The 16445-nt window shown below is 40.4% G+C and overlaps 1 protein-coding gene across 1 annotated transcript in view; it reads right to left on the reverse strand.

The window, feature by feature from the left end:
* Positions 1-14504, reverse strand: part of AFTPH (aftiphilin) — a 48020-nt gene extending 33516 nt beyond the window's left edge. Inside the window, exons 1-2 of the mRNA XM_082480802.1 lie at positions 14249-14504; positions 424-2224 (exon numbers count right to left, since the gene is read on the reverse strand). Coding sequence (XP_082336928.1) covers positions 424-2193 — 1770 coding nt within the window. The 5' untranslated portion in view covers positions 2194-2224; positions 14249-14504. The remainder of the gene's footprint in view (positions 1-423; positions 2225-14248) is intronic.
* Between the last annotated feature and the right edge of the window lie 1941 nt (positions 14505-16445).

Raw genomic sequence — 16445 nt, forward strand, 5'->3', positions numbered from 1 at the left:
AGTTTTGGGAACCAGTAATCTCAGCTGCCAGTCACACCATTTTATGAAAAGGCAACATCAGAGTACCACCCCGGCAAAAGGCAGTAAACTATGAAGCAAAGGAAGAACTATCACAGGCTCTGAAATGTTTATGATGGCTTATTCCTTTGATCAGTTTATGTAAAGGACCACATATAAATGCACAAATGCATACAGGCTCCAGCATACCCCACTCATTTTTCTGCGGGAAGTAACAGTGCAAAAGATACAAGATGCAAACACAGCATATTATTTCATACCAGCCTGTCTCACCCATCAAATTAAATCTCTCCCACAAGACAAACAAGGACTATTCAAACATTTGTTGTACGCAGAAGCGGGAACCAGGAAGAGCTGTATGCACAAGAGCAGAACAAGATTGAACAAGACCAACAACACCCTTACCTGAACTGAAGGTGCTGGCTCTTGAGATTGCTTACTGGTAGTTCCTTGGAAAGATGCTAAAGCAAAACTGTCAGTCTTGTGCAATACTGGACCATCAATCCTGGCAGATGCATCTGTCCTATGTGACTGCCATGTCTCTTTTCTGTGATGAGATTCACCAGCTTGTTCATCTCCAAAGGCAGCCCAAGAACAGCTGTCTTTTTGTTCATCTTCAAAAGCATTCCAGTCTGTAGCCTGGTTACAACCTGCTGAACTGAAGTCCGCAAAGTCGTCAGAGTCCTGAAAAGCAACACTCTCATCTTGAGGTTTTGGCACTGAATCAAAGTCTCCAAATTCACTATCATCACCATTTTCTACCTCAACAATATGCTGGAAGTCTAAGCCTGAAGTTTTACTGGCAGTATCACATTCTAAAGTGTCAGCAGTCTGATTTAGTTCAGCTTGATCCAACCTTGCTGGCTGCTGAGAAACAGTACGTGTGTTCCTGAATTCACCAAATTCATCATTAGGTTCGCCAATATGTACAGGCTGTTCAGAAGTTCCTTCTAAGTCTAGAGCATTTACCAATTCTTGAGCATTAATGAAGGTGGGAGATGCACTGCTGACTGAACCAAAATCACCAAAATCATCGTGTGTGTCACTGCAAGCTACAACATCAGTACTACTCGCACCATTCTTAAGATCTTCAGAATCACCCAATTTTTCTCCTGCAAGATCACAGCTTGGGCTTTGGATATTATCAACCTTGACATCCTCAGTTCCCGAAGAGTCATCAGGCCTAGTAAAATCTTTGCCGTTCTCTATGCCATGCTGTCTTCTCCTCCCACTGCGTTCTCTGTTTTCAGTAGTGCATATTGAACTTCCAGTTGTTTGAGACATACTAGAAATTGCAAATTCATTATCTTCTAGTGCTGAGGGGCCCTGGTCACAACTAATTTCTGAAATGCAAACCTCTTCTTCAATACAAGTTACTCTGTTTATTCTGTTGTTCTCCTGAATGCTCAGAGAGTCTCTCTCATTAAGGACACTGCATATTGTAGGTCCTATTCCCTCTAAACAGATTGGTTTTTTGTTTGAGAATGTAGCAAAATCTGCAAAGTCTTCACCTGAGCTAGGCATTGAGTTCAAATTTTGCTCAGTACTATGGACACTAACAGTTTTCAGTCCCTTTGAGTCACCAATACTGTCTAGATCTTCTGTTCCCTGAGGATTCACAGGGTCCAATGCTGCAAATCCATTTGTTAGAATCTCTAGACATGGAAGTTTCTCACCATTACAAGCATCTATTTGCTCATCCTGGCTCTCAACTGCTATACTAGTTCTAACGACACGAGAAGAAAAACCCTCTGATTTCCCAGTGTTGTCTCTTTGTTCCCCTCTTTTGTTTACATCTTCTAAAGCAGTACCTGAAGTTCTAAACTTAGATTTTTCTTTGCTGGTACTAGTAGCTGACATATCAGAAAGTTCCTTAGTAAGAGTAGGAAGCTCTGCAACACAGTCCTTATCTTTAACATTTTTAACAGATGTGAAAGTTGCAATGCTAGCTACATTGTCGGAATAATCATGAAGTGGGATGAAATGATTTGTAGGTATAAACTCTTCCTTTGGATGACCATAGTCCGGTGTATCAAAATCAGCAAAAGCTACACCAGCAGTGCTTACACCAGAAAATCCTCCAAATTCTCCAAATTCATCTTCATCGTCATCATCAGCTCCATTGTCTAGCGGTGGAGGGGATGAGGAGTACATTCGAATAATATCTGGTTCCATTGTTTAGTTCCACTTCAAAGTTAATGTATTTCTATAATAGAAAAAGAAGAAAAGTAGTATATTAGAATTTGGCTAGCTTTGGCCATCTCCTATTTTTTTACTGTTTCATGTTTTATTTTAAAAGTGTGCATATAGGTCAATGTCCATATTAAATGTTAGAAAGGAACATTCCCCAGACCCATTTTCTAACCAATTCTTTTGGTTTAGAAGTCACAGAGAATCTGCTGGGGACAGTTAAAGCCTCTTGTAAACTGCTACACGATCATATTCTCAGCAGACAGTGCTGAAATGCCAGAACACAAAACACATCTGTCTTGAGCTGTTGTGTAACACACTGACACAACTAAACTCAGTTTTAACCCGTCCGTTCTCTACCTCCCATTACCAGCAATTCATAAAATAGCCAATGATTCTGACCCTTTTGCCACACTCATTTGCGCGCTCAATTGACTGTGTGACAGAAATTAAGCCACTTGATGGACTGACCATGCCACAACAGTCATGTACGTAAGGCACTTTCAGTACCACCAAGGATTACAAAAGTTTCCATAAACTTTGAAACTGTGAAGGAGCAGAGGAAGGAACTGCTCTTATAATCATAGAATCGTCTAGGCTGGCAGGAACCCTTAAGATCATCGAGTCCAACCATCAACTTAGCACTGCCAAAACTACCACTAAACCATGTCCCTCAATGCCACATCTACACAGCTTTTAAATACCTCCAGGGATGGTCATTCAACCATGTCCCTGAGCAGCCCATTTCAATGTTTGATAACCCTTTCGGTGAAGAACTTTTTCTTACTATCCATCCTAACCCTCTCCTGGTGCAACTTGAGGCCATTCCTCTTGTGCTACCACTTGTTAGCCGGTAGCTATGATCAACTGCCGTACTGTTTTAAGTTTCTTTCTACCAATTCATGGGTTTCTGTTAGGTCTCCCTCTGTTCTTTGGATTTCATAACTGCGAGCCAACATGCTGTCTCCACAGCTGCTGCTGCCAGCCTGCTTTTGTCTTATGAACTGCCAGTTGGGAAATACCACTATGAGCACCAGCAAAGCCTAGAGCAAAACAAACTTCTTCATCAAAGCTTATTCTCAAAAGCAGAACGAAGCAAGATTATCCATAAAATATTTAAACACAAATCACTAAATCAGTGGAGAAAAAAAAAAAAAAGTATTCCCATGGCATAGATAGAAACAAATTAAGGACTCCATCTTAACCTTGCAAATCATTACAGTAACAAGCAAGGTATGGATGGAAAATTTTCTTTCCTAAAGAGTGACCATGATTTTTTCAATATTGTGTGTAATTAATGAAGCAGTAACTACTACTATTTACAGACTCACAATTGTACACACCACTTCACTTGTTCATACCTTAAAGGGAGAGCTATGACCAAGCTCTTTCCATTTCAAATGACACTTGTCCTGAACACATTGTAACAACATACTAAGCATTATCTACAGAAAGAGAGTCAAAACAACCTCTATGTATTAGCAAGTATTTGACTTTCTAACCAGAAGAATTAAGTGCAGACTTTACAATACTAGTTCTGAAACACAGTTAAAACATGATCCTTAACTCAAATGTCTATAGCAAATGACTTTATACATGCACCTAAACATCAGCACACAAAGGGTATAACAGCAACAGATGAAGCTCTGTAGTTCTTCTCAAGCACAACGTACCACAGCACTTGAGCCAAATAACTCTTGGTATTTGCCAGGCAAGTCTGGCATCTTTAAGGTGACTAACATACCTACAATTTTTTGTAAAAAGGGTTATAAAAGAACATCATGCTTATCAGATGAAACCGTGAAGTAATTGTAACATCACATGCAAACTGAAGAAGACTGCAAAGGAATTTTGTTTAGAATAAAGAGTAAGTTGTCAACAAGCTCCCACGTAGGCTTACTCAGCACCAGCTGCTTAAGAAGGTATTTGAGAGAAGAGCTTCAATCTCTTATCTCAGAGGCCTCATCTCTCGAGAGCACTCTCCCTTTTACATCAAGGTCTAGCAATCACCATTTAATGCCATACGTGAATGCAGAAGATCCTTTCCAAGATGTTTGTAGAGTGTGACTCTGTGTTCCCACTGAGATCACTCCAACCTGTTTACTTTCCAAGCTTCTGGGTTTCCAATCCACTAAATATGGTATCAGCATTTCTTCTTTGCAACTATCAGAGCAGCCATTCCTTCTTTATATCCAGATTTTCAAGATCTACGGCAGTCAACCATCAACACTAAGATTAAACACCCAGTATATCCAGACTACAATTGTTTTCTGAATGTTTTGCTGCAGGGGAAGAACCATATGCTACCCACAAAGATATGCCCTGGTAGGTGGAAGTGCTGGTTGTTCTTTTGTACAGAAAAAGACCGGTTATGTAGATGTTAGTATGTATTAGCTGCACTCATCTGAAGGCACCTTATCTTGGGGATAGCACTATTCAAAGTTATTCTCCTATAGCTGGTTAAAACAGGGAATGGCATTGTGTCTGGAATTCACAGCTTCTAGGGTCATGAATCATTAGCTCTTTAGTAACACATGACATTTATGAGAAAGAACAGAGAAAATGGCATCAATTGGGATGGGACTCACTCACCCCCTCTAATTCCTGGAAAAGGGAAAGGATTTCTTGCTTTCTTTATTTAAAAAAAAAAAAAAAAAAAAAAAAAAAAAAAAAAAAGAGTGGGTTTGTTTGGTTATAAGAACTCATCCCTTATAACTAATTTAGAGTGCACAAGCCTCCAGATGAATCTCAGTATACAGCAGCATAAATTTATTATTAAACTTCCCAAAATTTAACAAGAGTCGTTACACCTATTTGGAAAATTCAGTTGACGCTACATTTATCAGCTTACCCCATGTGACAAAAGCTGAAGAGACTGTAAAGGCAAGAAACTACTTGAAACAAACAAAAGAAACCCTCAACAATATTTCAAGGACAGCACTGACTGGATATAAGCCTTCATCATCCCAGAAGAAAAAGGAGCTTGAACAGAACCAATAAAATGGCTGGAAAGAAGGAAGGTGAAAACAAAAGAGTCTTAAAAAACACACCCCTGATCGGCTTCTGGGGAATAATACTGGTGGGTGGGATAAACAGCTCCTTGACCAAGACACCAAGTACTATGATTGAAGCTACTGCAACCTCAACAGTAGTTTTATCACATGATTAGATGTTTTATTCTTTATTAGGCAGAGATGGTACAAGCCCTCTAAAGCACATCTCTAAAGCCATTTAGAAAAAAAAGATTTTAAAGTAGAAAATGCCAGTTCTACAGCATGTTGATTTACACTGGAAAGAAAAAGCCATATAACTAAACCAATAGAAATTTGAAGCAGAAACCCAATTACAATCCCCAAATATTTCAATTACTCTCAAACAGGTAGTCTATAAAACATTACACACAAAGTCAAATGCTTGTGTGCTGACACAAGCTAAAGCTGGGAAGTTAATACATTTGGTTTCGAAACCAGGATTTCTGAAGTCCACAAGATCCAACCTTGAAGTTCTCCATGCAGTATGAATTATAAAGATCAAGTTTAACACAAAAGTATCATACTATATATAAAATAACTCGAAATGGATACAGATCAGATTTTTCTTTTTTTTGAAACATTTTTAAAATAATCAAGCCATGCAAGCCATTATATTCAAGTAAAAAGGAGACTAAATCTAGGTAGACCAACCTCCCCTCTCCCAGAAACTTTCTTTTTATTGATGAAAAGTCACAAGAAGGGCAAGAAAAAACTGAAGACAGAAGCAACCTCAAATTTGTTTCCAACTGGCACATACATAAACTTACAGCCCTGTACATAGAGAATGACATTATAGTTTTGCTGGCTCAGTAATAAAACAAATCCACATTGTACTCCCACAGCCTAAAATTTTCTAAAATCTTGAAAAGTACTTTCATCAGCTGCAACTCTTCTGCTTGATTAAGAAGCACTGCCAGCTCAGTGGCCTACCTAGATTACCAGAGATTACATTTATGAAGAGAAAATAGATGCAGGAGGATGCTGATGAGGCTTCCAATTTATGCATTATATAGGCCAATATTACTTAAACAAACTAAATAACAAAATTGCAGTCATCATGATTCAGACTAAACAATGAAGCCTAACTAAAAAGTTGCTTGGTTTTTTTTTTTTTTTTTTTTTTTTTTTTTACAGTATCTCAAAGACATATCTTAACACTATGAATCAGAGGCCTTGAAAGAGACTTGTGAACTTTCCCCTTAAAAAGAAAATTTGTATATTTCACCAAAAGCATGAATGTTTTGCTTTATTTTTAAACCTTCTCAGATTTAGAGGCTTGTATAAGTTGTTTTTCACTTGAGTTATTTGAAATATCACATTCAGATCTGTATGAGCTCCATCACTTGACATCAGAAGATCTCATGCAAGAAATGCCAACAAAAGTTAATTCTTAACCTGCATTGGACATGCTTCCATATATTATCCGTCATAACAACTCTACCCATATTTTTTGTTGACCATTTACTGCACTATTACCTTAACCTCAGCTAAAAATAAATCATAACAGAGTTGAGAAAATCCTTAGGGGTGAGGATGATCTAAAAAAAAAAAACAAACCCCAAAACAAAAAAAAAAAAACAACAAAACACACACACACCAAGAAGCAGCATTCAGAAAACACACTGAATAATGTGAACGCAGCAAGCACCACAGTCAAAGGGAATTTACCTACAAGACTCCTTTTCTTTCCAGTTAATGTGAAAAAAAAGGGAGGCAAGGAACAAGAATTGTAGAGACAAGCACAGGACAAAGATAACATGAAGAGGCTGCATGTGGGAATGAAGCAGACTGCCAAAGCCCAACCAAACATGTAGGAAGATCTCTGACCATCTAAAAACTCCTCTCCTGCAATTTCTGCCATAGAGAAGAAGAAACTTCCTTCAATTTTTCATTTCAAAGCACTTTTAAAACATCACAGGAATCATTTACACAGCAGTCCAGTAGCACAATACTCTGCTCCAGATATGTTTCAATAACAGATGCCAAAACAGGATCTGCAAGGAATATTAATTGTGCAATCATAGATTTGATAGTCTACTATGTGTTTAATCAGTTTAACCCATAAGAACCAATTGCATAATCAATTGTATAGACTTGTGCATATTTTTTAAAAACGTCAGCTATTTCTGATGACGTAACAGCTGCATTTTAAAAGCCAAAGAGCTCCAAATGTATGAAGCTATATCATATAAGAGCGTATGGTTGTTAACACAACTTCATTGTTGTTTACAGAACTCAAAAGAACATGATACCGAAAGTGAAACTGAAAGTGAAACAGAAGAAAAAGTGTCATATCAGTATTCCCCAACCCCTTTACTGACTCATTAGTGATAATTTTTTTTGGGGGGTGGGGGAGGGAAGTGTTAAACGGGGCATAATCCAAATTCTCCTCACAATATCAAAAACAACATGGGAATTTTTAGCCTTAATGTAGTTTTCTTCAGAAAGAAATTCATTATGATCACCTTTCTCAACTTTCAAAAGTGTTCCACCTGCCCACCATAAATTATTGAACCAAATTTGTTATTATCCACTGCAACATTAACATGGAGAAAAACCACAGGTCTGAGAAAAACTTTGTTCATTAATCCATTTAGTTAATCCCTGCTTTGTCTGGCATCTCAAATAGTGGCCAAGAGCTAAAACTGTGGCTTCATCTTTTGTAGTACTTTATACCCAACTCAGACATATTCTTGGTCATGACATTAGGCTATATCATTTTGTAAACCTGGTATTTTAAGTGATGAACCCAAAACATGATTTCACTCACAAAGCAGAATCTGAACAAATCTATGACAGATATGCAGATTATTCATCATCCCCATATTTTTGGCGGGAACTGGCTCCCAAATTTAAAAGTCAGCTACGAAGTTAACATGCACTTTTGCACCTATCTGTTCATTAAAACATTCTTGAAACATGCAAATTTTAAACAAATGGAAAACACTGATTGTTCAGCACAATAGTGAGGATTCTGCTTTGAGGCAAATTATAACAGTTTTTAATTGCACGTAACAGAGCAGCTACTTCCATGATTTGTAACACGCAACAACCCAGGTTTCTGGCAGCAGACCTTACACCTTGAAGTGAAGAGTCTTAAACAGTTTAAGCGTTCACATTTAGAATGGATTATTTTAGCCACAATCACAGATTTATGTTGACAAGTGTCAGCAAGCTTTTGTGAATCACCATAGTTTATAACATTAGACTGATGATGGTTTTTCATCAATTCCTCATGACATGCAGTTGCCCAACATTTTCCAGAAAAAAACTATTAAAAAATTGCATTCTCTTTCAGATGCTGCTTTTTCTACAAATAAACTGATTTCAAAACAAAAATACCCAGCTGAAAACACTAATTAGCTTTCTTGCTTCCATGTGTTTCCTTATATTCACACTTTGACATTCATTCTGAAGGAATTTCACAAATTTCTGTATCATAAATATAAAACCACTGTTAAAGCCATGCTATAAACGTAATTCACCAATACACTTGAAGTACCTATTGACAATTTACTTTAAAGAAAAAACATACAAACATTGAAACTGACCAAATTAACCAGCAATTCTGTTACTGCAGCTCTTTGTTTAAACCTTTTTCTAAGGTCTCAAGTATTTAAGAAGGTACCTCAGGTTAATTTGAAACACTCAAAATAAGAGAGAAACTGGAAATCGGTAATACTGGAAAAGATTAGAGTAGTAGTTGATGTAGGTTGTGAGAGGGCAAGAATTTGTAAAAGCAAAATGCATACCCTTTTTTATCTCAAGCCACTAACTAGGTTTCTAAAACATCAAACCAGAGTATCTTATTATTTGCTTGCAGTAAACAGGGAACAATATCTGCTTTCCTCACACATGGATCACACCCTTGTTCATTACCTTTTTGTAGAATAATAGTAACAGTCTAACAAAGACATGGCAGCAAAGAGAACAATGTGATTACACACACAAAAGCAGGTATAAATAGTTCCTTCTGTGAGCATCTTCTAGAGCAAAACTTGAAATAGCATGTTTGGCTCTTACATAAGACCTAAAAAACATGGAGGCCACAAACAAAGAGTATCTCTAAAGAAATATTTGAGACATGTAAACTCAAAAGAAGCAGCTGCTTGTAGAGCAGAATGCTCCCTTTAACTTAAGATGAACACTAACAAAGCAACGGATAACCTCTCAACTGTGGATTATTCTGAAAGCAAAGCTGAGTTAGGCAACCCATCGCTTAAAGCATAAAGAAAACAAAATAATCAGAAATGGCAGGATCAAGATCTCCCTGACAGAAAGGACAATGTTACTGAAATGCCCTACAGTAAAAGCCTTGCAATGGCAAAGGAGATGGATTCAAGTCATTAGCTGCTAGCATCTGATCTTTCCAAGAACACTTAACTCTTCTACTGCAAGGGAATTCCTCAGGCAGATACCAAAAATACCGCAGTAAGGACCAGATTTAGACTCCTCATTACAGCAAAATGTTGGCTTCCAGTAGGAAAAGCTGTCCTCTTCTGTTAGAACTTTACCTTTTCATTGGCTGGTGAACAATGGAAAATGGATTTACAGTCTTTCTGCATCTGAGAACTTATTTTTAGAAGGGCTGTTGTAAACGAGGAGAGCTTGTCTGTTAAAACAGCGTTCCTGCAACCCAAATCCACTCTAGAAAGAGAGTCACTGTCCAGGCTGAAGTCAATATGTTCTTAAATTGCTTTTATAAGCTTACTATTATTTTTGGAATAAGTTACCAGCAAACAAAATACAGCAAGAAAATGTTTACTTCATAAAGCCTCCGAGAAATCAATGTTTTCGATTTTGAATCTAATGCTGTTACAGCCAGAAGGTCCATTACCCAAAGCAGGAGTTTCAGAGCACTTTTTTTTCGCTTGGACATATATGAGTTGAGGAAAACAATGTTCTCCAGTTCCAATAAGGCCAATGTATCTAAGCCTTATTTCTCATTACCCAACATTTGGAATTAATCAATACCACTGTGCATTACTGCGGTTTCCACAAACAGCGAATATGCTAGACACCTTCTATTAGAAAGCGCTGGATGTAAAATGAACATTAAAGTAACAAAACTCAGGAGACTGCCATCAGGATTCAGGCACTTATTTCAGGCAGCTCATTCTTCCTCTTACAATCCATCTTATACAAGATTCAAACCTCTCTGACAGTGCTCCTCTTCCTCTCATCACTGACAATACAGGAAGAACAAGTCAGGTGGCACAAATGTGGAATTTAAACAGATCCGGGATATAGATGTCTTCCTTTAAATCTTGTTAAATTATACAACGAAGCGCCCAAATATACTTTCACTAGTTGTTTCTCCCCATTTCATTTAGGCTTAGATGTAGAATCTAAGGAACATTTGAAAAATACGAATCTAAATGTTATGTTTATGAAACACTTTTCGAATCAAGAATAGCATCACTTCCCCAAAACCAAGACCAGGTTATTTTTATAAAGTTACTATAAGAAAAAGATTTAATGTTTCAACCCCAAATCTACTGACTTGCTTTAACAGCTGCAGATAAAGACATTGTCTGTATCTAAATCTGTAAACAGTGGGGAAAATGTTGTAAGAACAAGCATGTTTTTAATTTATACAGGCAAACACATCTGGCTGGGAAAGTTTATCAAGTTTAAAATCTGGCTCTGTGGGAACACAATATTTGTGTCCAATGTGCAGCACACATCCATACAATATGTAAAGACAGATGTCGTAAGTAACACATAACTGCAATGCTTTCATTCTTGCCATTTCTTAAATTCCTTTTAAAACAGCATTCCTCTCAGTGAGAACATGTATTTCTGGATGTTACCCTGAAACATGTTAGCTGGGAACCTGTTCTAAATTAAGATGAAAAGATGCTGGATTAGAAAGTATTAGAACTAGATCACTTCAGGCCAACTGTTCTCCAAGATTTATTTACAGACTAATATGCGATGGAGAGCATACAAACCCTTCAAACTTCACATAGACTACAGCAAAGAGCAGATTACAACTGCCCAGAGGTGCACTCTTATGGTTCTTCCACAGCTTGGCAGAGGAAATACAGCTGCATAGGGCAAACAACCATAGGCCTTCCTTCCATCGCTGCAAACTTTTGCTTGCTTTTAAGCGAACAAATATTTTCTTCAACATGCAGAGAAGTAGGTGAGAGAAAAAAAAAGAAAAAGAAAGAATAAAAACCACCCCTGACTGAAGCAAGTTAAACACAGATAGCAAGAACAGGCTTACATTATTCATCATTTATCCCACCTACAGACATTATCTCATATTAAAAACACAATACAGGAGGGACACCTAATACTCCAAAGAATAAAATCTATTTTCCATCCATTTTCAAGAGACATATGAACTTGAGGTTTCACATTTCCTTCCCCTGGTACCTACTTTCAAACGTACTAAAGCGAAGACAAGATTTGCCCTTCCTTGTGGTTCTTCCAAAACAGGACTCTTGGATTTGAAAAACTGAAATTATTGCCTTACAGAAGCAGACTCACTACATCACCTTGCCACTGGTACCAATACAGAAACACTCCTTGCAGTATCAATCCAAAACTTTAACTGCTAAAGACATTAGCATGGAAGAAATCTACTGGAAATGAGACTGTCAGCGTTCAAACACAGCACGTTTTTTGTGTGCACAGGAGCAGCTCACACAGTGTGTTTTCTGCACAAAGGAAAAATAAAATTAACAGACAAGATTGCTGAAACCTAGCAGTGAGAAGGATCTAAGACACTTCTCTTAAGAGGACTATCCAGAAAAGTTATGAGTATTTTGAATCCCCAGGAAAAGCATGTCATTGCACTGAAACATTCACAGACATAGTTTAAATTGTCAAACAGTACAATAGCACAGAAAGGAATGAACATCTTGTCAGAAAAGATAATGAGTATCTGAGAGAAGATTATGCTGCTCAGTATACTGAAAACAACCAGATCCAGCATGTGTTTCTTTACCGCTGGGTTTCCAACTGATACCACTACATATCCGCAACGAAAGCTCTATGAATATTTCAAGAGGAAAGGGCAAAGAGTTGACAGAAGTCCATCTAAGCTGCTCTATTATTTCCACTGTGAAAGACAAGTCTTTTCAAAGCCCTTAAAGTTTCAGAATATTATTTTATGTAATTAGGGTGTTAAAATGCACACATTAACTTAGTAAGTTACTAAAGCAATCCTTAAGCATAAACGGAAGACAACGCTCTGTCTTCATCAATAGAAATATGTAACACAAATATGATTCACTGTGTATAACTCAGAATTTTATAGACTATTAAATCCTTTGCTAAACAAACCCATGATCTGAGCAAGAATCAAACAAAAATAAAATAATAATAACTAAAAAAAAATAGTCAGACAGCATGGACTATCTACTGAGGCTGAGATCCTTCAACTGTTTACTTATAAACAAATTAAGGAAGAAAAAGAAGAGGTCATACTTTCACATGACCTTAGAAGGTCATACAACATGTACTTTACGCAAACATCATGTGGAATGGAAACACCATAGCCACATTAGCTTTTCTGAAGTCCCTTTACTATACAGTTATCTCATATTTTTAAGGTTAAATTCTCATATCCTCAAATTTATGCTATTTACTTTCACTGATATGAAAGGAATGTTTAAAAAAAACAAACAAAACCCACCAAAACACAACCCCAAAACCCCAAGCCACAGGTACTTCACCTCTTCCCCTGGCTCTCCCAATTAATGTTATATTCCTCCAGGTACACCTCCGACTTCAGGATGAGGAACCGCAACCTATACATTAGCTGTATGAGCACGCATAGAAACTTCTGTGTGCACCGACAATACAACCTAACATTTTTATGCTTAAAGTAGGCTAATTGGTTTTCCAAGTCTAGCTCATATGTCCAGAGAATAAAACAAGGAGGCAATACTTTTAATTTCGTCCAACCTCCAAGGACAAGCCCAGTTAAAAAGCAGCATCCATCAAACTCACTTTACCACAGACTCAACAGCTGAAAAAAATCAGTTCTAATGAAGCACATCACGCTGTAAACTGTGTGTGAAAACAAAACGTACAGGACCAATGCAGTACAGCTCTTGTCAACGACGCTTCTTCCACTCGCTCCCTTCATTTATGAACAGATGTTTGCTTTAAAAGGAGCGCCAAACTTCTGAAGGTTTCAATTCCTGTGCTGAAACTGGAAGGAAGGAAGGAGCTGTCGCCATCAAGAAGCCAACTTACTGATGCTGGGAAGGAATCCCAAGGTTTAACCCTTGGTTTAAGGAATTGTCTGCTCTAAGGAAAAAAAAAAAAAAATGAATATTTTGGTTCATCAGGTAGTCACTTATAACAGCCGACTGAAGTGTCAGGACCTAATGAGCATTTCAGCAATTTTAGAACAGTGTTAGTTCTAAGGAAAAAAAGAAAACAACAAAAAAACCCACCCAAAATAAAATCATCGCCCTGCTTCAGCGTGTCATCTTCAGAGGCATTTAGCAACTGACAGGCTTTACGCCCCTTAATAATAATAAAAAAAAAAAAAGGCAAGCTTATCGGGGAAAAAAACAAACCTAAACAGTCAGGACGGCGGAACTTCTCGCACCACACCACCCAGCCCTCCCCCAAAATCGGGGGGCTGTGTATGTGTGTGTGTCTCCTCACCCCACCAGCACCGCCATACCCCGAGTCCGGGGCCCGCCACCGAAGGACAAAGCCTCCCGGCCCCGCCACGGCCCGTCCCCTCGCCCCAGCGGCGGGACGAGCTGAGGGGAAAAAACGCCTCAGAGAAGGGGGAGCGCTGAGGGGAAGCACTAACGGGCTTCACCTTCACCGCCACCGCCCCCCTCCCCCGGGGACGGACGGGGAGCGCGATGCCCTGACAGGCCTCGGCCGCCACAGGCCACCCCCGGAGGGGGGTCCCTCACCCGCCATCGCGGGGCAGGGGGTGCCCTTCCTCAGCCAGGCCCGGGGAAGGGGAAGGGGGGGTGGGCGGGGGGAGCCAACCGCTTGGCGGTAGCGGCGCCGCCGTCCCTTACCTGCAGACTGCGCGGGGGGCGGCGGGCATGGCGGCGGGCAGGGAGAGAGTGTGGAGGGAGAGTAGAGGGAAGGAAGGGAGGGAAGGTAGGTAGGTAGGTAGGAAGGAAGGAAGGAAGGGGAGAGGGGACGCGGTCGGTTATCTGAGGCCTCCCGCGGTAACCGCCATAGAGGGGGAACCCATGTCACGGCGTCAGGAACCGCGTCGCTTCACGGCCCGGCCCCCTCCCGGCGGCCACCTCCTCCTGTGTGTCCTCCCTCCCCCGCCACCGCCACCGCCCACTTGGCCTCCCGGCAGCCAGCGCGCCACAGCCCCCGGAGCCGCCACGCTTCCAGGGGCGGCCAGGCGGGGCGGGCACGGAAGTAAATTAATAATAAACGAGCGAATAACGCCGCTGCGGTGACACCTACCTCCCCCCCCTCCTGCCGCCGGGTAAGGTAGGCGGGGGTTGAACCGCGCCGCCGCCGCCATCTTAAGTGCTGGCAAGTCCCCCTCCCCCCAGCGCGGAGCGGCGGCCATCTTGGACGGGGTGGGGGGCGGACGGAGGGTTGCGGCGATGCCGTGGCCGCCATGTTGAGCTCGGGAGGAAGAGGGCAGCGCCGGGTTGCGGTGTTTTCCGTGCCCTGGCGTAAGCAATATAAGGTGTTTTAATTTTAAAAAGCAATTTTTTTTTTAACTTTCCCTCCAGGGGTGTCACGTGGGCTGCGCCAGGTTGAAGCCCTGCGCTGGGGCTGCCTTGCGGCCCGTGCCCGGGGCTCCTGTTAGGGGATCCCGTGAAGGGGGGCCGGGGTCGGGCGGGAGTTCGCCCGCGGAGAGGCGCCAAAACCAGGCGGTGACATAAAAAAAAACCAAAAACACAAACCTGCCCCATCCGACATAAAAGCGGGGAATTTGGGGGCGAATCCCCTTCTTGCAGCTGGCCGGCGGGGCGGGGGGGTGCCGGGAGGAGAGGCGGCCGGAGGGCTGCCCTTCTCTCCAGGGAGCCCCGGCAGAGTCCTGCCTGCGCTGTGGGAGGGTTTAATTTCCAAGTCTTGAGGGTTAAGCTAATATTTCTGCGTAGGAAATTGTTTAGTGCAAAGTTTCACCCCTTTGATGTCTAGGGGGGTGGGAGTAGTCTGATCCCATATGTCTGATTCCGCAACCCTGTTTCCAAATCCGCCTCTGGAAGGGGCTGCCATACCACTCGTTCCACTTTTTATGTCTCCTTGTGACCAGGGCTAAGTTCCTTCAGCTGCAGAGTTTGCGGCACGCTTTGTCCAGGTGGAGTCCCTGTGAGCCTGTCTGCATCGCACCGAAGCCTCGTCGCCGCTGAAACCTCGCCTGCCCAAGTGAACCACCCTCAGAGAGTAGTGTGGTACGAATTTGTTTCTGGAAAAATAGATTCCTGCGTGCCTGAACCTCATAGGTGAGGTGTGCATAGGCCAGTGGCAAGTGCAACGCCAGTCAAATCACGCTGTAGCTTTCTACAGTTTTGTTTGGTTGTTGGTTGTGCAAAATCTGTAAAAAGAAGTAAAAAGACCGTCAAAAAAAGACATCCAGGGAAATACTCAATTTTTAAAAATAACTTTATATATATGTGTCTTATTTCGCCTTTTTCCCAAGGAGAAAATGGTTTGACCTCACAGGTGAAAGAACGTTTACAGCAAAACCACTAAAATGAAGTAATGGGAAATAACAACACATGCATGCTTCCATTTTTCAATTATTATTTTTTTTTTTCTAATACCTGTTTACGCTGTACTGGTGATTATTGTCAGAACTACCAGGACATGAGGTTGTTAAAAATGCATAATGTGGTTTTAAATAATGTGCAAAGCCTGCCATTCATCCTTTGGCAGTAGTGAACTGAACGTTGTACAGCAGTTACAACATGCTGGCAAATTACAATAATAAAATAGTTATCAAAGTGTAATATTAAAGCTTTGTTCCTACAGAGGCTTGAGCAAACACACGGTAGTTCAGCTGAGGAAGGCTTAAAACAAGGCTACTCATAGAACTTTTCATGTTTGAGTTAGGTTTGTGGAATAAAAATGCCTCAAATGCATTTAAGAGTAATTATAATTAGTCTTCTAATTTAATAAGCAATCTAAGGCCTTTATGAACCACAGGGAAATTATATTGCTAATACAATGTGTCTGTTACATTAGGAATCTGTTACAGTAGCTGAAGATAATAAAAGGTGACTATTAATGAGGCTG

This window comes from Vanellus vanellus, assembly GCF_965231255.1.
Source record: "Vanellus vanellus genome assembly, chromosome: 3".
Taxonomy (NCBI): Eukaryota; Metazoa; Chordata; class Aves; order Charadriiformes; family Charadriidae; genus Vanellus; species Vanellus vanellus.